General features: G+C 37.4%; 1 protein-coding gene across 2 annotated transcripts in view; it reads right to left on the reverse strand.

Moving 5' to 3' along the window:
• Positions 1-86: 86 nt before the first annotated feature.
• PRKCI (protein kinase C iota) overlaps positions 87-26,976 on the reverse strand; it is a 33,291-nt gene continuing 6,401 nt past the window's right edge. For both annotated transcript variants that reach the window (XM_087739225.1, XM_087739224.1), the window contains exons 2-18: positions 21,887-22,008; positions 17,267-17,356; positions 15,888-15,938; positions 14,600-14,685; positions 13,122-13,262; positions 12,209-12,263; positions 11,417-11,475; positions 10,813-10,989; positions 9,730-9,827; positions 8,607-8,693; positions 7,856-7,991; positions 6,780-6,867; positions 5,468-5,593; positions 5,291-5,370; positions 4,253-4,342; positions 3,841-3,956; positions 87-2,700 (exon numbers count right to left, since the gene is read on the reverse strand). In XM_087739225.1, coding sequence (XP_087595351.1) covers positions 2,613-2,700; positions 3,841-3,956; positions 4,253-4,342; positions 5,291-5,370; positions 5,468-5,593; positions 6,780-6,867; positions 7,856-7,991; positions 8,607-8,693; positions 9,730-9,827; positions 10,813-10,989; positions 11,417-11,475; positions 12,209-12,263; positions 13,122-13,262; positions 14,600-14,685; positions 15,888-15,938; positions 17,267-17,356; positions 21,887-22,001 — 1,683 coding nt within the window. In that variant the 5' untranslated portion in view covers positions 22,002-22,008 and the 3' untranslated portion in view covers positions 87-2,612. The remainder of the gene's footprint in view (positions 2,701-3,840; positions 3,957-4,252; positions 4,343-5,290; positions 5,371-5,467; positions 5,594-6,779; positions 6,868-7,855; positions 7,992-8,606; positions 8,694-9,729; positions 9,828-10,812; positions 10,990-11,416; positions 11,476-12,208; positions 12,264-13,121; positions 13,263-14,599; positions 14,686-15,887; positions 15,939-17,266; positions 17,357-21,886; positions 22,009-26,976) is intronic.

The following is a 26,976-nucleotide window of genomic DNA, read 5'->3' on the forward strand; positions in this document are numbered from 1 at the left end:
GGACCTGGATATTTAAGGGTCAGACGACAATCCCAAGCAAAGCCCAGCATTTCGCAGTATTTGTTTTAGAGGTTAACACACAGAGGCCTAATATAAATGTTTTATTTAAAGTAAAAAGTGTGCACAAATAAAGGGAATGATTACACAACAATGTTCAAGACCATATTCCATATGAAACACGAAAATAGTAGTGACAATATCAACTAGCAGAGCACCCATAAGAATCCAACTCGTATACAAAAAGGAGGTTACTCCACATAAATACATCATGCTTCTGATGCAGACACTTTCTCCAAAAGACAAAGCCTACTGCACTGGACTGTTTACACCCAAGGTCCTTTCTGAATATTTATGACAGTTGCTATATGCTTAACAATGAAAAATAACTGTTAATATCATGGCACTTTGGAGAAAACTGAAGTTGAAAAATGGATTTACAGTTATTTAAGGTGTTTGTCACTTAGCAACATTCTGAACAGTTAGATAAGTAAGTAGAAAAAGTATCTTTTCTGTGACTTTATTAAAAAAAAAATCAACTTTTGCTTTAAGCACAAAAGACAGCGTTTTACTCCATTACTCTTCTGTGATGAATAGCAGAAATGCCCTTCCTTACATAAAGCCGTTTTACTTAATACCCCATATGAAATTAAGCCACTGCAGAGACAAGGCTTTTCTTGTTTGCTTTAAATAACTTCCAAGTTTAATATCGGTTAAGTCCTGATGTCTAACCTAGTCACGCAGGTGTAGAAGTCAGAGGCTAAACAATGAATCACAGTTTTAAAACTGCACGTAAGCAGCTCACTTGACATGAAGTAAACATGCTGCAGTTACCAGCTGCTCTTTAAAAGAAGGTTTACTCCGGTATTTTACATTTGAAAATACACAACTTGAATTTAAGGGAACCTGATTCTTAACAGTGCGGAGGTTCAATGCTTCCCTGAAACCGAGGCTCCTCTGATCACTTCCCAGTTTTGAAAACTCAGCCCAATACTTAGAAGTTTCCTATTCACATTCCAAAGAAAAACATGAACTGAATACCACACCATGCCACTGCTGAGTATTTGTGCAATCTCCCTCCTTGAAGCTAACATGTAAGTGAAAAAACACACACCGGAAGAGCTGTGCTACGGATTTACAGCGTCGCCATAGAAGGATTTTCAAGGAGAGACACCGACCAAGCAGAAAGTCTTATTAAAAGCTTCAGATGAGGTTTGCTAACTTGTGCTTACAGATACTTAGATCTGCTTTTGGTAACGCTTAGCCTGCCTTACAGCTCTTACTTACATAACACAGTCTTTTCTTCAATGTCTCTTAATCCCTTTTCCCCAAAATAAAAAAAAAGTACATTTGGCATTTCTTCAGCCTATGACATTCAAAACTATTCCTTAAACATTAAAAATAAGAATTATCTGTGCTGTATATTACACTATTCACTAACATGAAATGTAAGAATCACACCTCCCAAAAGTCCTAGTTTGAACCGTTCTTTCAATTTATTCCAATTGCTTTACTATTAACTTTGAGCCTACTACCAACATTTAAGGTTTGATTGTGATTACAAATCACCCTCCCTAAGTGCAGAAGTTAAGGGAGTCATTGTGGACAGCACCTATTTTTTTCCAGGTGTGCTTTTTCCACTGGCGAAGCGGAATGCATTTCCAACAGTATGGCAGTAAAATTAAAACCAAGAGAACAAATGCCCTTATCTAGGCCATGCTGTAACTGTATCAGAACTGCACACGTTAAGACAGAAAGTGTAAAAGCAATAAATAACAGTATGAGGTTCTACATCTGTCAACATTAGCTGCCCATTACTGCTAAATTACACTCTACAGATTTTAACTTTTTAAAGTATTAATTGAATCCCATTTATTTAAACTGACACTTTATACCACGTACAACCCTCACAGAAAGGGACAGGCTCAGAAAGGCACTCTCTGTGTACCAGCGTACAATTCCTAGTGTATAATGGCAGAGCAAAGTCTATTGATTCTAATATTGAGTTAATCACCTCCTTTAGGATAGGATCAATACACTCTGTGAAAGCAGCCATCCTTGACCTATTCCGTTTAAAAATCTGCTCTCCTGCTGTCACTTCAAGCTGAAGGGCGATAACATAGCTCTAACTTCTAAGTCTAGGAGAACGGGGAAATCAGATGTTCAGAGAGGAGAGATTTAGAACTACAGAAGTCGTAGGGTCTTACTTGTCTCGCTGGAAAAATGGAAGTCCTTTAGTGATATTTTATTACTGCCCCTAATGCAATTTGTGTTCTTAAAGCAATAAGAAAACTTTCCTTTATCAGAACGCTGTATTGGCCGGTTATAGAGCCAGACCCCAGGCAGGAGCCCCAGAGCCCAACTTCTACATTAAAATTCAAGTTTGGCAAGACTGTTGGAAAGTTTAACATTTCAAATCTGGCAGCCGAAGGTTCAGCGTAACAACTGTCCTGGACGACAATTAATACAAAAAGAAAATTAGTGAGTAATTCACGCTCGGTGGCAAGGGTAAGATGTTCAGTTACTCATTTTATGCAAGTGCATCCAAATGAAGAGATGTTTATCCATGCAGAAGCAAACAGAGTAACAATTGGCACAGCCCACAAACGGAGAATTCAGACACATTCCTCAGCTGACATCAAAAGAGGATTTATATATTCAAAGCCTTCGAATTCAGACTGGTCAATCTTCTTCACAATATCACTATTAAGATTAAAAAAAAACAGTCATTAGTTCAGCAAAATTAAAAAGGTAACAATATTAACTGATAGTTTGTCTGAAAACTTAGACCTGCACAGCGGATTGCAATTGAGAACACTTCCCCTCTCTCTTTAGTCCCTCTCTATCCTTACAGTTACCACTGCTTTTTTTTCTAGTGCCTATAATGGTAGCAGACCACAAACCCACCCAGGAGCAGCGACTGGGCTGCTCCCATGCACATATTCTCCCCATAAAGCAATCTGCAAGGTTTGCAGTTTTAAAACTTTCCCAGAACAGTCAGGTTTGTAAAAAACTGAAAACATTAGGATGCGATAGATACTGCACCTGCATCAGCAACTTTTCTATACTTTATTTGCACATTATGCATTTACAAAGGGGTGAAGAAGGAAGCTGGATCTCAGACCTAATTAAGGTGCATAGGTAACATTTAATATTCACTCTTTGTGTTTACATACTACATGAACATCATACAAAACCCTAGAAAAATTCCTAAAATGCGAACAGCAGTGGCTCAGTCAAACTAGAAAGGCCCTTCCCTCCTCATCCCAAATCAGGGCCCCTCGGGAGTACGGAACCACAAACCCACTACCAAAATCAAACACATTATCATGCATTTTATCAAGGCTTTTCAGCCAGGATAATCCTCACTTCACTTACTAACAATTTCAAATACCTGAACAAGCCAAACAAAGCATCTTCTCTTGTTCAGAACACCCAAGATGAATTCAACCTAAACCCAACATTCTAGAAATACCATGGCTTAAAGTAATGCAAAAATAAACCACTTGACAAAACAGGTCTTTTCCTTCACACGTTCGTTTCTTGCAGACGATGCCGCTAAAACTTGCAAAATAGCACTTATTCATCTTTCCCTGAACTAAGATTCTTTATAGCAACTTTCCCACTGTTAGCTGAGTTTTACATCATGCCAGAGTACAATACTTAACCCAGCCATACCAAGTCTGCCATGAGGACACATAACAGAACTTTCTCCAAACTAACACAAGAAAGTGTTATTTACTTCTTTACGTATACTCTGTGTACCACAACTACAGCTATTAAATGACGTTTTGTAACTCCTTCACTGACTTATCAGAACTTCTTAAATTCTACATTACTTACTCATCATCTGGAGTGAGCTGCACAGGTTCGTTGGTGAACTGGGAATCAAAGTTATCCAGACCGAATTCTCCAGATATATTTGGTTTAAACGGCGGCACCACTTGCTTTTGCTCCATCTAAGAATAAATGCACTTAGTGACGCCAAGAATGAGTTACAACCCATTGAATTATTTTTAAACAAGGCTGGCAGTTACTATTAAGTTTCTTTTGCATACTTTCTACAATCATTCTATTAATCTACTGTACTTACTGTGTGTAAAAGGGTTAAAAGATTCTGTACTGTCATTATGGTACATCATAAGGTAAGAGCTTAAGGTTTTTATGCTTAAGGTCATCTCTCATGCTCAAAATAAGTTGTCAAGCCATCGCTGTGTACAAAGAAAATAAGCCCAGCCACTGGGCATTCACGTACCAGATCCCAATCAACGTTGCGAAAGAATGGATGTCCCTGGATATCTGCAAATCCCGTTTGAGGATGGCAGCCTAAACGTTCCTTTGGATCCTGCGCGAGGGAGAAAAGATTTCTAAGTGGGTGTCATGGCCTACACATGAATAAAATACAAATGTTACAAATTCCGTGAGAAATGAAACACCAGAGTTACAAGGGACACTGAAGAACTAAGTTAGCGTTATTTATTTTGGAAACTGTTCCAATTTACTGTCTGAAATAGGCATGAATACATGGAAGCCTTTAACGTAATTTTGTATAAACAACCATGCCATCTCTCTTCGTTTTTATTCTGACCTGTTTAAGCATCCCATATGTTTCAGAGCAAGCTGATAAATACGGCGGAAAGGAGGTTATTTTAACAAGACAATTCCATCTCCGTGTACACGTACGCACACACTACCAAGGGGCTGTAACAGAAGCAGTGTTCTTGAACAGTATTACTTTCTCAGAATAATTTAGCCAAATCTCTTTTCTCCTGTGCCTCTTTCTCGCCACTCATCTAACACTCACTAAATAAAGGCCAGCACGTTCTCAGACTAGCCCACTACCACATATGCCCTTTTTGACTCTCAGGCTAGTTAGCTACCAGCAAACACTGAGCATACACTGCCTCTGCATTTCCCTCGATGAAGTCGTCAGCAGCTGTCACAGTGATTTGCTAAGCTGCTTCTCTTTAAGAACCAAAATAAATCTGGTAAGTTTGTCCAATTCCCCAGGTTAAAGAAATCACTCTGACCATTTTTAAGCCTTTCAAGTTGAAATTTACTCATGATCCCAGCCTGAGAACCTGGAGCTTCAGATTTTAAGACAAGTAGCTAGAATAGATCCCCCAGCCCCACTGGAATTCTGCTTTAGGCTCACACCCTTTCTACCCTATTTCTGTATCTGGCAGATAAAGTATGTCTACTACACACTGATTAGCCAACAGGTTTTAAAAAAAAAAAACAAACAAAAAACCCCAGCTGCCCTTGAAAAGGTTTAGTCCCCTTTAGCTCTTACCTTATTAAGGAAACTCTTTAGAACACCCGCTGCTTTAACAGAAAGCGATCGAGGAATTCGGATCTGTTTTTCCAAAATTACTGCAAGAAAACAAGGTTCATATCAGCCTTTGCATCTTTAAAATTAAAGGTAAGCAGAAACAAAGCACTGAAGTCCAGGAACACTCCTGGCACTTACCTTGGAAAAGATAATCTTCTGTGTTCTGATCAGGATTGTCAGAACTCCCGACAATATCAAATGGTGACCGGCCCGCCATCATTTCAAACATCAGCACACCAAGTGCCCACCAGTCTACACTGAAGCCTAGAATTCCAATGAGAAAACACCACCCAACATAGTTTGGAGCAAAAATAACAACACTTTTGGGGCTAAAGACAGACATGTTTTGAGAAGAAAGAATTAATTCAAAAATTTAAGTATTGCCAGTCTTTCCCATTGTCTGAACAAAGGAGAGGTAACAGTTGTACTAGACATGACTTGGTTCGTTACGTGCGCAGAGGAGGGAATGATGTACAAAGAAAAGGAAATGCAGTTTAAAGGTTGGTGCTAGGACCTTAACGAAGGTTTAGATAATATTTAAGCCTAGTCATTACTAACCAACAGGGGGTTGGCTATCCAGGGTGGGGGACAAGGAGGAAGTATGTGGTTCTTAATGGTAGCAAGACAGTAATTTATGGAGCTAAGCATATCTATTCTACTATTCACTGCTAAAGAAAAAAAATTCCAGTAGCTAGGGCTGGGACTGACATAGTCGGGTTGGCCTGGAAAGTTTGTAATAAGGAAGGAAGACATGAAGCCAGTCTGAAAGAGACATTTGATTGAAATAAGATGGTAGATTTAAAAAAAGATATATACTTTTTTTTTTTTTTTAAAATAGGAACTGATTGTAGAACTTATTAAAATCTTAAGGAAAGAAAATAGATCAAAGATCTGCTTGGCACAGTACTGGAAGCTTAGGAAGAAAGGGTAAGCAACAGGAAGCATACACAGCAAGCCTTCTATACTCTCTTAAGTCTCTTGCTTCAGTAATCTTGTGGGCTTCCTGAACAAGCAATCGCATAGACAATTTCATTTTTAACAGAGATTTGTGAAAGGGATGTCTACTATCTAGGCCCTTCACAATGCATTTATATGTAATACTATCACTGCCGCCAAATATAAAGCTCCAAAACTCAACACAATTCAAGACTGCAAGTTTATCATTGGTAGTATCTAGAATAGTTATAAACAATAAGAAGATCAGAAGACTCAAGTTATTCTTCGAGACTGACAAAAAGAACTTAAAGGGTGGAAGGCAGGGTATCTCATTTGCTTGGTGTGATGTCTTCTGCTCTTCCTTTGAATGGTTTATTCACTTTTTCAGACAGGAGGCTGAATTAAGACTGATCATGTGTCTAAGGGAGATTTATACTTTCTGCTGCTAAGCAGCTTGAGTAAGAAGTAAGAGACAAGTGAAAGTTACACGGTAGCAGTGAAAAATTCAATTTACCATAATCCTCTCCCCGGAGAATTTCAGGTGCAATATAGTTTGGAGTCCCACAGAATGTGCTGGTTGTGTCACCAGGCCTCAGACCCTCCTTTAAGAAAAGATGGGAAGAAAATACTTCACAGTTTGCCAAAGATCCCACACTCCCCCTCTGCTAAGAACTTAATTTTGAACTAAGTGTCCTGAATAAACTGCTTTCGTTTTAGTAAAACTATATTTAAATCTGTATGTAAATGAATACAAAACACTACTTGTTTCAGAAGGCAGGAGGATGGCACATACCTACTGACAACGTCATCTTTTAAGGTTTTAGCCAGTAAGCTCCACCACCTCTCCAGCAATAGGCAAGTGGGAATAACTGAGGCATGATGGAACAGCTTACACGACCGGGGTGCTGCTATCAACAGATACAAGCTTTTCAGAGAAGAGCATGGGATGCAGGATGGGGGGGTTTTCCCATGGGAGTCGGGCAGTCTTCATCCTTGGAAGTTTTCAAGGCCAAAATGAATAAAGGCCTCAGTAACCTGGCCTGATCTCATAGCTGACCCTGCTTTGAGCAGGAGGATGGATTAGACCTCCTGAGGCCCTTCACCTACTCACGTTATTTCATGCTTTTCAGTCGCTTAGCCAAAATTATAGCATTTAAAGTAGTTCTAGTAGAGCAGCATAATGGCAATTCCATGGCAAAGTCAAACCTGTGCTCCAGTGTCTTTGCAGTGACAAAGTTTTTCTAGAGAAAACGGGGGAGTGTCATAGAATCCAAATGACAGCAGGTGGGAGCGATATATTTCAACCTCTCGCTCTTTTTGAAATCAAGTTATCTTGATTATTTCAACCTACCGCTCCCAGTCATGTTGATACAGCAACTTCATAAAGACATGAACAGTACATATATGTAATCTGTGCACTTTAGCATTTCTTTTTCTTTTCTCCATTTGTAAAATTGAAATGACTACCAGCCTGTCTGCACTGTGTATAAATGAATACCTTGAAATTTCACGGTTTTAAGCCTCCGCATCTTAATTTATGACCATTTCATAATTGTTGATTTTACTGGTTAGCAAGGAACTAGAGCTTACCTTGCACATGCCGTAATCTGTGAGTTTAATATGCCCTTCAGAATCTAGTAGCACATTATCCAGTTTTAAATCTCTGTAGATTATCCCTCGTTCATGTAAATAGTTCAAAGCTAGACTAATTTCAGCAGAATAAAACCTAGTGTAGAAAGAGATATTGATGACTCAAGTAATCAAAAACCCAAACCACAACAACAGTCTCAGTCATATGACACTTTTCTAAATATAATCCCCTGTATTCTATTATTTTTCATCAGAGAAGTGGATAAGTTGTTTATAATCATACAAACATTTCTACCCACAGTCACTTCAAAAATTATTTTTAATTAATATTAATGTCTACTGAAATCATCCCTTTCATCTCACCATCTGAGATGAAGCATATGCACCAAGAACTCAGCATTTGCCTGGACAGCTGGTAGTGGTTGTTGTAAGAGAAACACATTGATATCATTAGACAGTTAAAAAAAAACAACAACAAAAAAACCACACACACAAAAGTGTTTTTCCAGGAAAAAAAAAAAAAATCAGAATCGGACTGAAGTTATCTAGGTGACTTCAATACCTATTACAGTTCCTCCTTGAAACAAAAATATGGTAGCTTGCAGCATTAAAAAGTGAGGATGCAGTTTCACGTTTCTTAAATCCTTAACATCTGGAGAGGATTTGCTAGCTCATCATCATAATCTCTGCACTACTGCACTGTGTCAGAAAACCAACTGTTTTGACACAAGAAATTTGAAATTAGACATACCTGGCATGCTCCTCTGGCAGCTTTCTCTGTCTCTGCATATGAAACATTAGATCTCCTCCGTTTACGTACTCTATAACAAAGAATAACCTGAAACACACAGGAGTGTGTTAAAAATAATTGTATACAAGGCTGAAAGAGGTTTGAGATGTTCCAGGTCTGTTATCGAACAATGTCAGTTCAACTCCTCCCATCTCTCTGGTAATATGGCTGGTTTCACCATCTTCCCTCCCTTTGAATGAATTCCCAGAGTTAAAAATTAAGTATATGAAGTTTCTCTAAATAATTCCCTTATTGTTAAAGGAAAGTAAGTAATCCTTCCCACATTCGTAATCCATTACAGCTACTCCTTGTCATTATTACACGTGTTACTATATAAATAGACTCACATCAGTTTCTATGCACAAACCAGAAAAATTTTCTCATTTTCCCTCCTGATCCCTTCAATCTCCTTTGTCTGTGCTTAGTACTATTAGTATATTACAAACACTCTTTCTTCCCACTTCCCTGCACTAGCTTGTCACCTTTTCAAACAGCAAGGATGTTGTTTAAATATACAACAACTATGTTTTGTATACACTGAAAATTATTACTGTATAGAATAGTAATTTATTCATCTACTGCAATCTCTTCTCCTATATATAAACACATAGGAAAAGAATCATTTTCATCTCTATTACTGTTTTCCTTTTTAAAATTCACGTACTATTTTCCAAGTTTTGCTCAGAGACTCATCTCCAGAGAGTCCATGCAAGTTTGAGATAAATCTCCTCATTTTTTGTACTTCTGATTTCTCTCTCCCTAAACCTTTTTTCCCCTCCCATTGTCAGTTCTGTCTTCTATCTCATATTTTTAAGCCTTTTTTTTCTGCTAGCTGCACCTCTCTTCCTGTCCAGAATCCTTCCCATCATACCTACCAGTACTTTACATTCTTTTGCATCTTCCCCATCTGAGAAGCTTAGATGATGAACATGGCCTTTTGCTCATAAAATGCTACAATGATTTACAGCACATTGACTTTCGCTACCTACCTAACACTTAATGCTTTAAATAAGCCTTTGAGGTGCCTAACAGTATGAAATATTTTTTGAATAAGACAATCTTCTTATTATCTCATGACCTTTACCTGCTTTCTGTCTGGAAGCAAGAGTGTAGTCCAACAAGAAAGGGATGATTTGAAGCCTGTTCAAAGACGTGTTTCTCTGTCTGAACCCAATCAATATCCTATATATTCAAGAAAATCGACATTCAGAAAAGGATCGTTGCACTTTTTAGGTCAAGTATTAATGACAATTAGCAGAAAGATATTAAAGTGTTTTGCCATCCTCATTTTACTTGCAAGAAATCAAATATTATATAGTTCTCCAATGTGAAGTAAGACAATTTAGCATATTCTTTTTTTTCCTCTCGCGTGTCCCGTACTTTTAGCCTCATTGTGTAATTACACTTGGGAATGAAAAAACACTGACACACTCATCTATAAAACATAAACCGGTGCAGACAAATGTAAAGTAGCATCAAGAAATGCAGAAGAAATCAATGGCAAACTGAGAAATAAACGCAAAAACTCTCGGGCAGCAAACCACAGTCACTTGAGTCTTTTTAGAGTAGCCTAAAGAAACACAAGGGAAATCTTCAGCAACAAGAGGTGTTCAGCAGTTCAATACTGCAATTTCTGGTTAGTTTCTACTAATCACTGGATAAGCTACAAACAAATTGTTAAGATGGAGGTCCAATTTAAAGAGCAATTAAAATGACATTGGGAGCTCTCCTTCGTGACAAAAAAACAAAACTTGAACATATGAAAACCAGACTCCCCCCATCTCTTTTTCAGCCCAGCAAGCCAACATAATAGGAGATACATGGGATACTGCTCCAAAATAACGAAGCAAGCCAGGCTTATTAACTTGAATTCTGCAGGAGAACTGCTGCAGACAGTACTGATCACAAAAGGAGACACTGACAACGGAGGCAGTGAGGCTCGTGACAGAAACTGCTGGCACAGGAGGGCAGCTGTGAGCTACCAGTCTGTCAATGAAGACCTCAAAGTTGGTTATCTGTCTTGTGAACCTTCTGTAGTATAGTATGTATAAGAAACTGCATGTATAATTTTCAGTGAGCCTTGCAGACCCAGAAGCCTGGCTCCCACCTTGTCGTAGATACTGAAGCTCTTTGGAAGAGCTGATTTATTGATAAAAAGCTTGCCTACCTCATCATCATTGACGAGCTCTTTCTTCACCACTTTCATCGCATAAATACGTTCAGTTTTCTTCAATCGAACAAGCAGTACTTTAGCATAACTGCCTCTTCCTATAACTCGGAGCAAATCAAAATCCTGAAGACCCAGACTGGAGGAAGCTTTGCCACTTTCTCTAATGCTCATTGCCTTTTGATAAAGATAATTTGACATTAGTAAGCAGGCCTGCCAATTTTAACAACTGCAAAAGTTAGCATTTCAAATAGAACAGCAAAATTAATATAGACAACTGATTCAATTAACACTTGTTTTTCTTAAAACTGCACTGGTCTGGAAAGGAATGCGAGTGGAAAGGAAGATGGCAGAGGAGACTTGGCAGATAAGGAGCAAATGAAGCTGGAGGAGTTTGGAATACTTCAAGTCAAAGCACATCTCAACTCAAGGTTCAAAATAAAACAGCTTGCAAGCCATAAATGCACATACCTGAGTGAGCAACCCAAATGTGCTTTATGTACTAGTTTTCAGTTTGTGACAAGTTAAATTACTAAAATCTTGAAATTGAGAGACAAAGGCTTTAAGATCTCTTAATACAGTTAGCACGGTTACGATACTTCACCTCTTTTTCTTCACCAACGTGGTCCAAGCTCTCATGACTTGAGGGATTGTACGGAATCACTAGAGGTACAAGAAAAATTATTAGATGGATGTGACACAACAGTATTTTCTTTTGTCTTAAAATTTCCACACACAAGAGCTCAATCAGAAAGATACACAGTTTAAATGCATCTATTTTAAGTATTCAAAACTGTTGGGTTTGACTTTTTTTTTTAAGCCATCAGAATCATTCTTTTGCAATACTGCATTAATAATCAGTTATGGCTAATATAGAACTCTGTAACTATATTTGGAGATCTCTTCAGATTCATCTTGACTCCACACACAGAGAATCTTGTGCAGAACAGTGGTTTGTTTGGTGTTTAACCAGATCATTGTCTATATTAAAATTCAAGCGTTAGGACCATCACCCTGATTGCTACAAGAATGAACTTGTTTGGCTCCCGATTCAGTAGAAACCCTGCTAATTCTGTTAGGGTTTGGTTTTTTTTTTTTTTTCCTGTTTGTTTCATCAGGGCATTTAAAGTACACGGTTTACTGATGGAAAAGTGTCACTGACAGCCTAAATTCTTCCTCTTTAGCCAAGTTTCTTAAACTGATGAGATATGAAAAACCGAGGAATGTTTATATTTATATCCCCCTTAGCATTAAGAAGCTGTCTTAATTTTCTTGTTCTATGAACAAAAGTAAAGAAGGGTTTTAAAAATAAAGTTATTCTGTTTCATTTTAAAACCCAAAGTACATGTTTCAGCCACTTACAGTAATTTAAAGAAAAAAAAATTATTCATCTTACCCGATTCTACATTATCTGGATGCACTGATGATGAATCCATAGGCATTATTGGTTCCTGCAAACATGCACAGGATTTTTGTAATAGACTGTCCAAGTGTGAGAGACATTATTTTAGAGACAATAAATTAAATAAATGATCCCTGAGGAATATAATCTAGCTACTTTTTAACTTGATTCGTCAACATAGTTACTGTTCTAATCAATACACAATAAAAGAAACCACTGCAGTCCTTATTTTACCTATTTTCCAGAAGTTATGACATGTTTCCAGAAGCTGTTCAAGTGACAACTCAGTACAACACAGAAAAGTATAGCAGATGAGAAATGAGACAGAAAAGCTCAAGTACTTCAGCAGTACATATATTAGCCAAATGAATTAACAAAATGTAGACCTGTAGCTGTCTGCTTTTAATATTAAAGGAGCAGTAATCATCTAAATTTTGCTGGGGACTTCAGAACTAAAAATGATTTAATTTCTTGGGCGCAAAGTCAAAACTTCTGCACTTCATCTTCCTTTTCTGTGAAATGGGAAATAGTCTAATAATCTAACAGATGTTTAGAGAATTATTTTACCTGTACCTCACTTTGAAGATGCAAAATAGTGTGTGTGTGCATATGCACCACGTAACAATATAGCGAAGGATGAGATAAATATCACTTGTATGTTTGTATTTGACACAGGAAAAAATCAGATATGAAAGTCAGACGCCCGTCTTGCCACTAAATTGCCATTTTGCTAAGTGATTCCCAAACTTTCTTGCAAAGTTTCACAGTAACCACAAAGAATGATGTTTCATCTACTGTGATTATTTGCAGACTACAGTCTGAAAACCATTAGTATAAAATGGTCTTTTTTGTTTGCTTGGCCGGTTGTTGTTTCTTAAAGACAACTTTTCAGACAAGTTTTACTTACTGGTTGTAGTGTATGACGGCCACATTCAACATTGACAAGTTTGTGACACTTCTTGTGAACAAGGAGTTTGCAATTGATACATTTATACCCTTGGCGACCCAGGCCCCATATTCGGTCGGTGCAGATGGCACAATGAGCTCTCTAGAATGACAAATCAACAAAACCGATTAAAGAGCAAAACTGAACAAAAACTATTCAGCCGCATTTTCATTAACAAAGAACATGGATAGGAGATTAGAGAGATCCCCACTGAACTTGCCGCTATACCAAGAGTCTCTATCTGAAAGCTTTAAGAATGAACAGGCAGATACAATACAGAGGATATAAAAAATTAGAAACTGAACAATAAGCAGCAAACGCTGTACAGAAAGTGTGCATCTACACAGAAAGGTGCAGGCACAGCCAGCCTCTTCTGCTTCACACAGACCCAGAGAGACGTGAGCCAACTCCAGGTCAAAAGCATTGCAGCTGAATCAGCAGGCTGCTGTGCCCATGCTAATTTGCTACCCGTCTCGTCACCTCTCTGCGTAGATGAGTCCTTACATTTGTACAGAGGAAGGCAGGAGAGCAAAAGCTTCAACACATTAAACCACCAGTTAAGAGGAAGTGGGAAGATCACCATTCACTGAAGAACATTCACAAAACAACTCAAAAGAACCATGAGAACAGGGTGTCTATGAAAGCAAGAGCAGAAAGTGATTAAACTATGGTGCCTTGACAGCCTTTGACCAGGAAGAGGTTAAAAAAAAAAAAAGCAGTTAAGATATGAAGGATGCTCAAGCTGAAGTTTAGTGGAGACATTCTCAAGCATTAAGCACACAATACACTAAGCTTAGAAAAGAAGGAAAGATTATTGAAGCTGTCAAGGAACCTGGCTTATTCAAATATTTTGGGTTTGTTTTTTGCTGTTGCCTTTTCTAAATACAACAGATAACCTTCTTGGTCCGTTAGCTAACTATATTTGACCATTGCTTCTTGAAAATATTACAAATGGTTTGTTATTTTCAGTTGATTACATGCCATCATAAGCAGGCTGTTTGGAGAAACATCTCAGTTTTTCCTTTAAAAGTCATGAAAGAAAAGTCTGTGCATCATAAGCGAGTTCAGACCTTTTTACTCCCAGAACTTAAAGAACAGCAAATGCACTTTCAGCTCACAGTCATCTAATGCCAGTGTTCAAGCTTGCCCTCTGGGAAGATTTTAAGGGAACACAGGAGCATTTATATAATTGATACCATGAATTCAGAGTATATGTAAAGTGAATTGCAACCAATTTCTTTTTTTTTTTTCTAAGTTCCTGAGAATTTAATAATGATTACGTTTCTTGAAGCAACAGGGTTACCAAAAGTCTACATACTATAGACAAACAACAAAAATGAGAATAAAACTACCTTATAATTTTTCAAGGCAGTGACATTGTAATTATGAAAGTAAGACATCCCTGTACCATGGTTTTAAGTACCCAACAAGAGTCTCACCCTGTTAAATCGTTTGGCTTGGAAAGTGTGACCATTTGCACAATAGAGCTTTCGCCACCGGCGGGCGCCTCGGCGATAAATGGATTCTAAGAGGAAAAACATATGATTATATCCATAAAAATATAAACACAGAACTACAACATCTTCTCATGGACGTTTCTGTGTAGAGTGATTTGCAGAGCAAAGTTTCACTCCTGCACCTTACAGAAACACAGAGTCATGTTCCAAGTATCTTTTTCATTTATTTTTTTTTATGTTTTGGAGAAAATTTGAAGTAGAATATCCCCATCAACTCAAAGTTAATTCTGCTTTTCCAAAGTTAAAAGGAACAGTGAGTCAAGAGAAGGAAAACTGCCCAAACAATATAAATGCTTGTGTGCAAAGTACGCACCTACCTTACCTAAACTTGGGGAGGAGCTGTGGGGAAAGGGAAGGAGGAAAGAAGGTGAATTTCAGGAGCACACCCCGGTTTATAAGATTGCTTGCACAAATCCTCCAGTGTTTTAGACCCACAGCTGCCACTGTTTGGGTTTTTTTTTTAATTATTTTTTTATTACTAGAGGCATGTCAGGAACCAAAATTGAAAACCAGAATATACAAAACTACACTGAGATGCAAATCTATTTCTGATTCAGTCCGCAACCTCAGTTTTTCAGAAAAGGAGCATTACCCATACTGCCAAAGTTAACTTTTAAGCATGCACATTTACATTTGTCAGAGACTCGGATATCAAGCTGACAGACACGTGTGTGCATAACATACACATGCTCTTCTATAAAACTTTAAGACTGAGGGAAAATTACGTCTTTAGTCGAGGACATCAGCTAATCTAACTCAGAGGTTTTCGTAGAATACTCCTGATAGTACCTAAACATCAATTTAAAATGAATTAACCACAGATCTCTAAACGGTGATACGACAAGTTGTTACCATTGGGTACCACTGGTTACAAGCCTTTGTTCACATTAGTCAGCCAGCAATCTGGCAACTACCAAAAAGACAGGAACAGGATAAAAAACTGTCACGATAGAAGAGGCAAAAGCAAGGAAAGCAGAGTGACATGGATAGTTAACAGGAACATGAAATGCTTATTAACAATGATTCAGAAGTGACAAACAACATTTAAGTTTAGCGAGACTTTCTATTCCTTTTAAATATTTAATTTGTAGAGATCTGCATTATTAATATTCATAAGCGTAGGATGCCAAACCATAGAATATCAAAAATTCTAAAACAGGAAATCTGAATTCCTCATTTTCTGTACTTCTTAACTAAAATGCCTACTTACTATCTTCTCCTGGACAAGGCATGCCAGGCCGTTCTGGTACACAAGGAAATACTGCAAGAAAAACATTAACTTCTGATTAATTTTTATTTTGGACAGAAAATAAACCTTTGGGTTAAATACAACACTTCTGAAAAGCATTCAACCATTCAGGAAGACAGCACAAACTGCATTTTAACAAAACCTTGTGCAAGAGCAGGTGACCTGAGAAGCTGCCACAAAACCCTTTTGCTGGACGTAACAGTGATACACATGAGGAATACGAGCAAAAAGCAGAATAAAGCAAGTTATTTCCTACAGAAAAAAGCAATGATTCTGGTTTCTCATGTGACCAGTCATCACAGTCAGTATTTGGAAATCTTGACTATAAATGTATTATATTACAGCATCTTAACAGCTACCTATGATCTTGTCTACATTAGCCTATTTTTTTTCAGTTTATTTAGCTTCAGTAATTGTCAGAGAGAAGTATACCTGCGGACAGATAGCCCTGGTGCTGGTTTAATCAGAAGCTTATCAAACACAAAAATAAACGAAGAAAGGGCAGATCAAAAAGCATACTGAAGTAATATATACAGAAACAGTGGAATATATACAGAAAGATTACATTCTTCTTCCACTTTTTAAAAGTCTTTGTGGGAAGCTGAAAAGCTGTCTCTTCCTTCCAAATGAGCTGATGGTGACTAGATTTTTTGCATCCTTTCAGAGAAGGACCATATTAAGACATGTGTAACACACCCACTAACACTCTTTACAACGAGCCCCTGCTTTTCTGCTATAACCTCTGTTAAACTGAAATCTATCTTCTACTTGTAAAAAGTTACAAACAGTAAGAAAAATATACTGCAGAAGCCACCAAAATAGGCATATAACCCTGAAAAATAAAAATTGAACAATTACACATCAAACAGGGGCACGATATTATTAGGTTCAAAACTGGTCTAAAGTACTTAAGTTTAGAAAAGTCAAACTGCTGACTAATCTGGCATCACAAACGGAGCTCATCAACTTTTTTTCCTAATATAGATGCTGCTCTGAACCACTTATCAATAACAAAGCGTAGGACACTGTACTATATATCTTCTACCATTTGTTACCAGCAAGTGTACGAAGGCACTTGGGATGAATGAATGAGAGAGACAGCGGCTGTCTTTCATTAATAAGCTAACAGCAAGTATTTTTTCCTCCCTTAATTTAATAAGGAACACTGACAAAGTGCTGACAGCTAAAAACTGCGGTGCCTGGTCTTCAGCATCCTCTTGACAGAATGCCACAACAGGCTTTAATTGAGGAGGCTGTGCAAGACACAGGTAATGCAAGGTAAAAATTCCACTTATTCACAGGTACAAACATGAGAAGTAATACAGTAAATTTCACCATACCATGAATCAGAAGCTCTGAATCCTTGTTTAGTTCATACAACCGAAAGGCCTCTTCTAACTCCAGCTGAGAAGAAACTGTACATGGGTCTCCTGTAGAAAGAGAAGAGAACAATACAAAACTCAATCCAATTAGCTCTGTACAATTCAAGAGTTCCCCCACAGTTGGTTCTAAGATAATTATTGTAGCAAAACAGAACAATATTCTCAAGTGTGGTAATATTTATTTTTAATGCTGTTCAGGGAGTACATCTGAAAATACAGTCATATTGAATGCTTTCAGGGAAAATAAAAATACGAGATATTCCCAAAAGGCAAGCAGATCATAATCACAAAACATCATTGTTTGGTCTGCTACAAGCATGGTTACACATCATTTCAGTTCAGGAGGCGCAGGTTATCTTCCTGCACCTAAAATCCTTCTATGATTCCATTTTATTTCATGGATTTTTAATTAGAACTGAGGCAATTCTATTTTCACAGCTGCTTCAACACGGCCAAGACTTTAACCAGGAGGTGCAAAAGCAGTTAGACCTCTAGTCTTTCCTCAAACCTCAGTCAAGACATTGGACAAATCATGTAACTTAAGTGAAAACACCCCATTTTTCTGATTTTTCACTGCTACATTCACACTCTTGGGACTATTTGAAGTAAAATCCCCTAAAGAAAGGGCACCAAAGCAGGAAAAAACTGTGGAGTGGTGGTGGTGGTTTTGTTTTTTTTCTTTATTATAAAACGATTGCAGCTTTTGTTGACTATTTGAGATGAGGTAAATTATCATGCAAGCACTTGGCATGTATTTTAAAGTTTCTCTGACAAGACTGCATTGGATTGCTTTAACAAATCTGCGTTTCAGCAGTAACAGTTCAGGACTGACTAAGGTCTCTTCGTAGATATCTAGTTTATGTTTCTGAAAAAATATCCTGCATCCACAAAGGCATTTCAGAATCATTAAACAACACAATCACATCAGGGCAATTTTGGCCTATAGGTTTAAAACTTGGGGACAAGGGTGGGTGAGGAACAAAGGAGATCAAACTAGAGGTCTGCTGTATTCAGGATCAGGAACAAGAAGGACCTTAAATTGCAGCCTTGGTTCATACGCCTTTGGACAGGTAGCCTGTACTTTACCTGTTTCTCAAGACTCATCTAAAGAATTCATCTGATATTTTAACTGATCACCTGTGTCCACCAGTGTTTTGAAACTGCTATAAAGGCTGAAAAGAACATCCATGCAACAAAATGTTTTCTTCAGTGTCTGATGCACATTAGTAACATTATAAAAAAATTATCCCCCTAAAAGAAGAAACCTTTGTTCAAAACAATACTACAACTGAAACATTTTTAAAGCAATGTTGAATCTGAATCATCACTGCCCCAAAGAAAGAAAATACTTCTGGTTATTAATTCAACTTCCCCCCCCTCCACCTATACAAGATGTTCTGTGGGATTTATCTCTGCCTGTTCGTACTCCAACACGTAAGCAGAACAAGCTTCTTTCCAGCCAAAATCCCATGCAGCAAGTCTACTGTCATATAACATTTCCAATTTTTAACACAAATACTACTTTCCACACCCTTAAGTGGTAAATTGGTTGTGGGTAAGTGAACTGGAAGAAGGCAGAACAATTTCCGTCTCAGCTGAACTGGATCCAATCTGAAAGTTTTACTGCTTTGAGTCTTCGGTCAATACCATGGTTTGAAAGTTCACTAGCAACAGTCTATTAACTATTCTCTTTTTGTTTTGTACTACAAGATATCAAAATTAATTCAGGCGTTGCTAAAGCTTTTCAGTAGAACTATGTACCTACCAGGCAAGGGGATATTTAAAACTTACCCTGCAAAAGTTTTTCTAGTTAATTTCTTTTGTTTCTAATGTATCCATTCTTTTCTATTGCTAAAATATTAGTAATAAATGTACTGTCCATTTGCAGCATTCTGTCTTTGTTCTTTTCTGCATGTCATAATCCTGAAAACGAGTCTTTGAAGCCAGTTGTAGTCATTTTTCATTATACCACCTCCCCCCTACAATTAGCCTATCTGGACATCAAACTGCCTACCCACCGCACAAACTTACACAGTGCGGAGCACAGGGGGAGGAGAAGGAACAACTCCATTGATTCAGACTCACTATGACAATGAGCAAACCAGTTTTTCTTCATTTGTTTCCGACACCTGTGCAAACAGTTTTGTGTTTCTTTTTGGCAGAAGAAAAGGAGGCTCTCAAGAACACACACCGTGCTCCAAACTAGGAACAGAAGGTTTATAGACATACTCTTTCGACAAGTTCGGAGTAGTACCAATTTTGCAGCCAAAGACAGCTGGGCTAAGTGTCATAGGAAAATATTTACTTTTGAGTTATACAGCAAGAAACAACAGACTGAACACAAACATAAGGCTAGTGGTCCATCCTGCAGGGCATTTCAGAAGACAGAGGTAAGACAAACGGACCACACACAGATAAAACAGAAATTTGTCTAAAATCAAATCAAGTTAATTCTATTTTCCAGTTGCATCAGAGCATTTTTTGAAGTGATTCCACTCAACTAAATTATGTCTGCCTTTGTGTGCCATTACCTCTATGAAATAAAAGTAATTATACACAATGGTCTGCATCTTGCAAAGGCTAAAAAGACATTTAGTACATGGCAAATAAAAACCTTAGTGACTAGGTAAATCCAGTTTAGTCACACATCTGATCAAGCAGTTCAGTCAGGAAGTAGCGAAGAGATGGCCTAGACACCATACCTTGTCCTACACTACACAAAGCACGGGTAGTAGCGTAACAACTACCAGTCCCCAGTACCCACATCTCCTCATGTTACTATTAAAGAGGAAACTTCAGTTTTAGTGAAGAGGATGCAAGACAGGAATTTTCCAAGAAAGCAAATTATGAGTTTCTAGAAAGAATATCCTCTGAAAACACTAGAGAGAGGTGGAGAGAGAGGAAGAGAGGAGGCAGGGGTCTTGGCAAGAAGCCGCGCATTGTAGATGCAAGAATTACTCATAATAAAGATGGGGGGATTTTTTTTTTTTAAACACACTCCTCATCGCCAGATGAACTTTTTCTCCACTGACATTAAACTGGAAGTCAATGATTAAAGCAAACACAGATTGCTTGTGAAAATTGAATCCTACGTGAATACATGAAAATAATGTAGTCAAACTGCAGCATTCCTTTTTTTTTTTAAGCCTATCTCTAATTAAAGAGCAGATATTGAGACAGAACAAACTGTTGCTTCAAGTAAATTATTGAATCTGCACAAAATTTTCTACAAATGTTTTATCAAAAAAGATATGTACTTCTTACTGTGACTGATACTGCAGGCTCTTCCTCTTCAGTGAGAGGTCTATTATCTTCCTCAAGATAAAACAAAACAGCCAGCTTACTATGAAGTAAATGTTCAACTCGAATAGCACCACTGCACAGTTCAGTCATAACATTGTTCATTTCACTCTACTGCATCTGCCTGGTATAAATAACTTCGGAATAATGCCAGGAAGGAAAAAAAAAAAAAAAAAAAAAAAAAAAAAAGAAAGAAAACCTGCTCAGATTCCCAAGACCACATAATCTTCAACACACCTGCCCATATAGCATTTCCAAAAATCAGCTTTGTTTAGCTTTAAGCTCTGAATAAACTAGAACTCACCCAATTTTGAATGGGAAAGCTGTGAGAAGGGGAGGAAACAGTTCTATAAGCACCATTTATGCTGATCACTGCATACAAATACTAATCACTGCACATTATGGCCTTTTATGTATTGCATCAAGTAATTAGCATGCTAAAATAACTCAACGGCTATTTCATAATTCAGATGTCTCCTCGGTGTAGCTCGAAACCTGTGTAGAATACACCAATTCCACAAAGAAAATAGGAACTACAAATAACCTTTTCAAAAAATTACTAATGTATACATACAGCTCAACTGGACTACATCTGCTAAGGAAAAGGGAAAACAGACTCTGAACTTTTTTTTCATCCGAGGTAGACTTAACACAGATAACGTAAGTGCTAGAGATGACAAGAGTTTTCAGTCAAAGTTGTTACTGCACTTTGGTGAAAGGTTACATACATAATTCAGACAAGGCATTTCTCTTTCAATATTTAGAAAGGTTTTTCAGTAGCTATGTGTGAACAGACTTTAGGTTGCTAAAGTAACAGCTGATACAAACACTCAAAATATAATGGTTTTGGTTACACATACAACTCAACTATATATTAAATTACATCAATATTTTAGAAAAATACTGTAATTTGTAGAATTTAACATTAGTTTAACTCTTTTTCAAAGATTTAAGACTTAAGGGAAACCATAGTCGTCTTCAGCAGTCTAAGAGAATACTTTCTATTTCTTTCATAAGAAATCTTAACATTGAATTCACATTTTGATAGTCACTGAGGTTTTATTTGGTTAAAAAAAAAAACAAAACAAACAACTACCTTTTCATTAAGATATACTTACAAAGACATTGGATAACCAGTATTTTTGATTTACTATTCCTAGAAATTTACTTATGAAGTATGTTTTAGAAGCTTATCTTATGACAGCAGAAGGAAAAGAAAAGATGAAAGGGAGAGGAAAGCTCAAAAGCTGAGCAACATATTGATCAGCATTGATTTACCTTCTTCATCAATCCACTTCATGGTGAAAAGCTGTTCGTTGTCAAAGGAGCACATGTCTCGAACTTCACTGCACAGTCCCTCAAATGAGATGGAAGGTTCAAAATATGTTATCATGATGTCCCTGAGCAAGAGAAAAATAAATTTGAGAAACTATACCATAATATGTAGCACTTGATCACCACCTCTAACACCTTCCATATACCACTAATATAAAACCCATCCCTGCTGCAGCCCCCTAAAAAAATATTGAAATAAAATAAAGCACATCAGTTCCCTTCCTATAGTGATGTCAGGCTCCAAGTCATTTTTATTACCAACTGCTTGACATTTAATCCTCCACATACTCGTTTACGAAAAATTAAGATTTAAGTGCCCAAATAACTATGAATTGAGTTGCAGCAGGTATTAACCACACACAGAAGTGAGATATATTATACCAGTGGAAACTGAAGAATGAAACGCTGCAAAAATTTTGAAGGACATTATTAACATATTGCTGGTTTTGCTTGCTCTTTAATAGTTATTTTGTTGTTAGATATCAAAATGTTATAAGAACATATACATCTTCCCTAACTAAATTTTAATTGTGTAGTTGTTATGAAAAATGAATGAAAAATATTAAACAGGTTTCCTAGTGGATTAGGGGGGATGTTCCAAACATTGGAAGTGCCTTTAAAAAAAAAGAGACCCATGATGCTTCACCCCAACGACAGGGAAGGCTGACAGAGACATATACTTAGAATTAAAATTTACTACTTTACTGTTATGCAGAATGGGTATTTCTGTTATAATTAAGATTAAAAGTTAGTTAACCTGATGTTTTAAATATGTTAACATAAAATGCTGACCCATTGTCTCAGTATTTGCAGGGCCTTAAAGGGGAACAGGTGACTCAGGGTTGCAGGCCTTTAAACAAAGGATTTCAGAGAGACAGTTCAGAGGAAGGTGAAGGGAGAAAGAAAAAAAAAAAAAAAAAGAGAAGGCTCTTTACAACACTACTCTTCAAACTTCTCGTATAAGCCCAATCTTTGAGCTATGAGACTAATCTTCCCATAAAAACCTCAGCTAGCTGGGATTTTTTTCAGTTGGTGCCAGCCACCGGCACTGTTTGGTGGGGGAAAAAGAATAATAAAAGCAACAACGTTTATATCTGGTCAAAATTCACACTGACATACCTACCAGACTGAAGTGTACATATGCAGCAAGTTAAATGTCTTTAAATCATCTTGCGCATGGGCAGAGTCGTATCAAGAAGGTGACTTAACATAACGTACCGTGGTCACTGAACCTGAACCGTTTTCAGGAATGGCAGAGAACACACGCGATAAACACGCTTGCCTGAGGCTCCCTTAAGTTCAGCAGCATGAATAAAATAAACTAGCAGTTCCTAAGCACTCTAAAAGAACAGCTAGCCTATTTCTGGATTTATAAGCATGATCAGAGTCAGTTTAGTTAGGGGAAAGACTCCAGTAAATGGTTAGGATACTGAAATGACACCTCTTCAATAATCTGAACAAAGCAGTCAAAAAGCTGCTACATTATTCGGTTGAGGAATTGCTCCTCTTCTTTCCACATGAGACAAAATGCAAAACAAAACAATTTTTGGACCCCAGTCTCTAGACACAATCCAGTACTTTGGGGCAAATGGGGCTTCATTTGAAAGGCCCGATTGTGCCCATCCCATAAGGCAAACCATGTTCTCTCCAATACAAAGTTCTCCCTTTGCATCCTCTCTCAAAATGCACAAACTGCGAACCCAATACCAACATTTGTCTCTACGATCCGAGGCGGATTTAACAGCACGTTACTGTTGCAGATACACAGGCATCAACCAAAGAGAAGCCCACGAGGCTGTATCAGGAGGCAAAGTCGTAACCTGTATTTCCTGTTTTTCAGGGAAGGAAATAAGGCACTGCTTACTTAGCAACTTCACTGATTTTGCGCTTAAGTTTACCATCCCTTCATTTATTCACATTTTAGTGCAGATATATTCACTTTGGAATATTTTCTTAAACAAAAAGCCAAGTTCTGAAGGGCACCGAGAAGTCAGAGTTAAGTATTTCAACTATGGCAGCTTATTTTGTGATTGAACTAGTCAGTAATGGGAGAGGGTATGTTAAAAGCAGCAATGACTAGATGACTTACTGTCGGACAAGCAAAAAGAGTTAGGTGACAGACCATAATCTCAAGAGACTGTAATCACTGATGCTCTAGCAAAACCTGAAGATTAAAAAACCCTATATATTAGCAAAAAATGTTCAGCAGGTTTTCAAATTTGATAACTGAAGCCCACTTAAAATAGATTTATCTGTACTACAGTGAACAGAAAAAGTCACAATGTTAAGATGTACTGAACAGCCCAGGAATCCTTCCGTGTCTATAAAGTAAAAGCTAGCACCAACTGAAAAAAACCTCTTCCTACTCGTTGCTACCTTCAAGTAGCAAAAGAGTTGCCCTTCAAATAAAAGGAGAGTTTAATTATTTCAGAATTTAAGCAAGTTCTCTGAATTGCTACTCTAATACCTCCAACAGGACATGTATCAGACAGTTATGAAATACATTTGGAAGATCTTACAGTCTCTGTTACGACAAACACGAATCGGTCTTTCAGAGAACCCTAGCCAGTAGCAATATATTAAAAAAAAAAAAAAAAAAGATCGAAGTACGAACAAGGTTCTACAAGCAACATCTAGCACACTTTTCCGACAGATGCGAAGCCAGCCTTACATAACACAGAAACTGAAAGATTACGGGTCTTTCTACAAGCTTTATTTTGCCATTTTAACTATACTGATGACACTGACATTTTCTACCGAGGCAGGTCTCACTTCCAGAGCGGTTCTGTTGTCACACCTTCACATTATATGGTGTTTTCCACACTTCTTGCACATAACACCACATTGATGATGTCTTCATTAGGAAAAAGCTGTATTCACTCAAGCTAAGACAAAGTCAAACTCTACTGAGAAGAAACTTGGCATTTTAAACAAAAATTAATAGGCTAAGTTAAAGAACAAAGGAAAGTTAATGTGGACCATAGCCTGCTGCCTTGCATGAAAAAATACAAAATGCTTTCTTTCACTAAGACGTGGGAAAAAAATTATTGAAAATAGCCCTTTCCTTCTGATGAAGATAAGCTTATGCACTGCTTTTAATAAGCATGTTTGTTTTAAAGCTATTCTAAGGCGTAATTATCCTTATTTGTCTCCTCACACAGGGAATTAGAAGAAAATCTGATTCAAGCACACCCTTTGCACCACCACATCTGGATGTGTCAGTTAACTCTTGCTGTGGAAGCATCAGTTTTTTTAGAATTTGTTTTAGTATTATTATAATAGGTCTTAATCAGGGACCTGTGAGTAGGAAACATGCAAATAAACAAGAGAGCACTTGTCCTGAATTACTTCCAGTTAAGATGTTGTCATTTGTATCTTCCATAAATATTAATAAAGGATCATTTTATTCATACTAATAAAAGGCCTGCCTGAATCAATACCCTGCAAATGTAATAATAATCAGTAGAAGATAAACCATAGGAAGACTGAGGAAATGCAAATGGTAAAATCTAAACACGAACACTAGAGAACAGATTTTAAATACCTCTAGAAGACCATGAACCTCATCACTACCTTCCCCACCTTTCCTCTGAAATCAAACAGCTTTTCTCATGCCTTTTCTTTTACAGATCATCCAACAGCCATAACATCCTTTAACAAAAAAAAACCCCACCCACAACCAACCAACTAAACAAAACAAAAAACCCCCCAATGCCAACAGTTAAATGCAGTTCACTACCCACATCCCATTTTTCACTTTTGAGCTTAAACTTCTGTGAGAAAACCAACCCCTGCAAGAACAGAGACTACTGCTTTAGATCTTTCCACCTGCAGCCTAATACAGCTATTACATATTACGTATGTGGAAATATACAGATACATAATCACATATTATCTACATATCCACATATTTATCACACACCTGGGTCAGTCATTAAGGCTTTTGATAATGTCTAATTACAGCTCACTGAAATTAACCCATACAAGACTCCTGGAGAATTCTGCTGTTTCAGTATCATTTCAGTACCGTAAAGTGCAGGCACTGCCATTCAGAACAATTCAAAGCATCTCTTTCCTCAGTGGAAGTCTGAGGTCTCAAATTGCCTGCTCCTGCTATCTGTTTTTCTGGAAAAAATACATCATCAGAAAATTAAATCAATGTTGAAACAGCAAGAAGGGGTGAAAATGTGTTCATAGGCTTAAACCAAAGCTTTCTTAAGCTGAACACTCTCCTATGTGGAAACTGATCCTCAACAGACAACAAAAGCCATTGAGCTGAAGAATGGATCAGGAAGTGCTCACGACAAAGAATATAAAGAAAGCATGTGAGAACTCAAAAATTCTTAAGAAATTAATTTCCTGGAAATATTTATGGAGGTACATTTTGATTTTACAATTAAAATTGAAGGGGTTTCTTTTTTCCCCACTTTTCCCACTCACGTAAACATATTAAAATTAAGAAAAGAAGCAAGTTTAACATGTATCATGAGAGGACTGTCAGCAGTATTCTTCATTTGAACCAAATCAAACTGAAGGTGGGCAAAGCATTGGTAACCTATGCCTTTAACTGTATTAGAAGTCTACCCTACATTACAGCCCACACAGTTAAAACAGTGCAAAATCTATGTCAGGCACTGGAAGAACGCAAGCTAGCAGTTCTAATCGTGACAGAAAAATGCTTCTTCAAGTTTTTAAGTCAACAACATTAATTCCACAGGATTCCTACTGCACAAGCAGTGTATTACTCCTGCCTGTTCTCTACTGCTACAATGCAATCCTCCCCATACATATTAATGATATAATAGCTTCTTGTACTGAACTGACAAAAAGCATGTCCAACAAATGTGATGAGACAAAAGGTAAGCTTTCAATAATATTAGAAAGCTGAAATGGTTGTAATTACAGATGCTGTTCAGTGCCACACGTTTGAAGCTGGTACACTTTGTTAGTGTAGTAACAAAAAAGTATGTAAACATTTGGTATAATAGAGTCAATTCCTAAGAACTCACTCAGGAACCTCGATTACACGCACA

This window comes from Nipponia nippon, unplaced genomic scaffold (genome assembly GCF_047370975.1).
Source record: "Nipponia nippon isolate SJK-2023a ecotype South Korea unplaced genomic scaffold, ASM4737097v1 scaffold_7, whole genome shotgun sequence".
Classification (NCBI taxonomy): Eukaryota; Metazoa; Chordata; class Aves; order Pelecaniformes; family Threskiornithidae; genus Nipponia; species Nipponia nippon.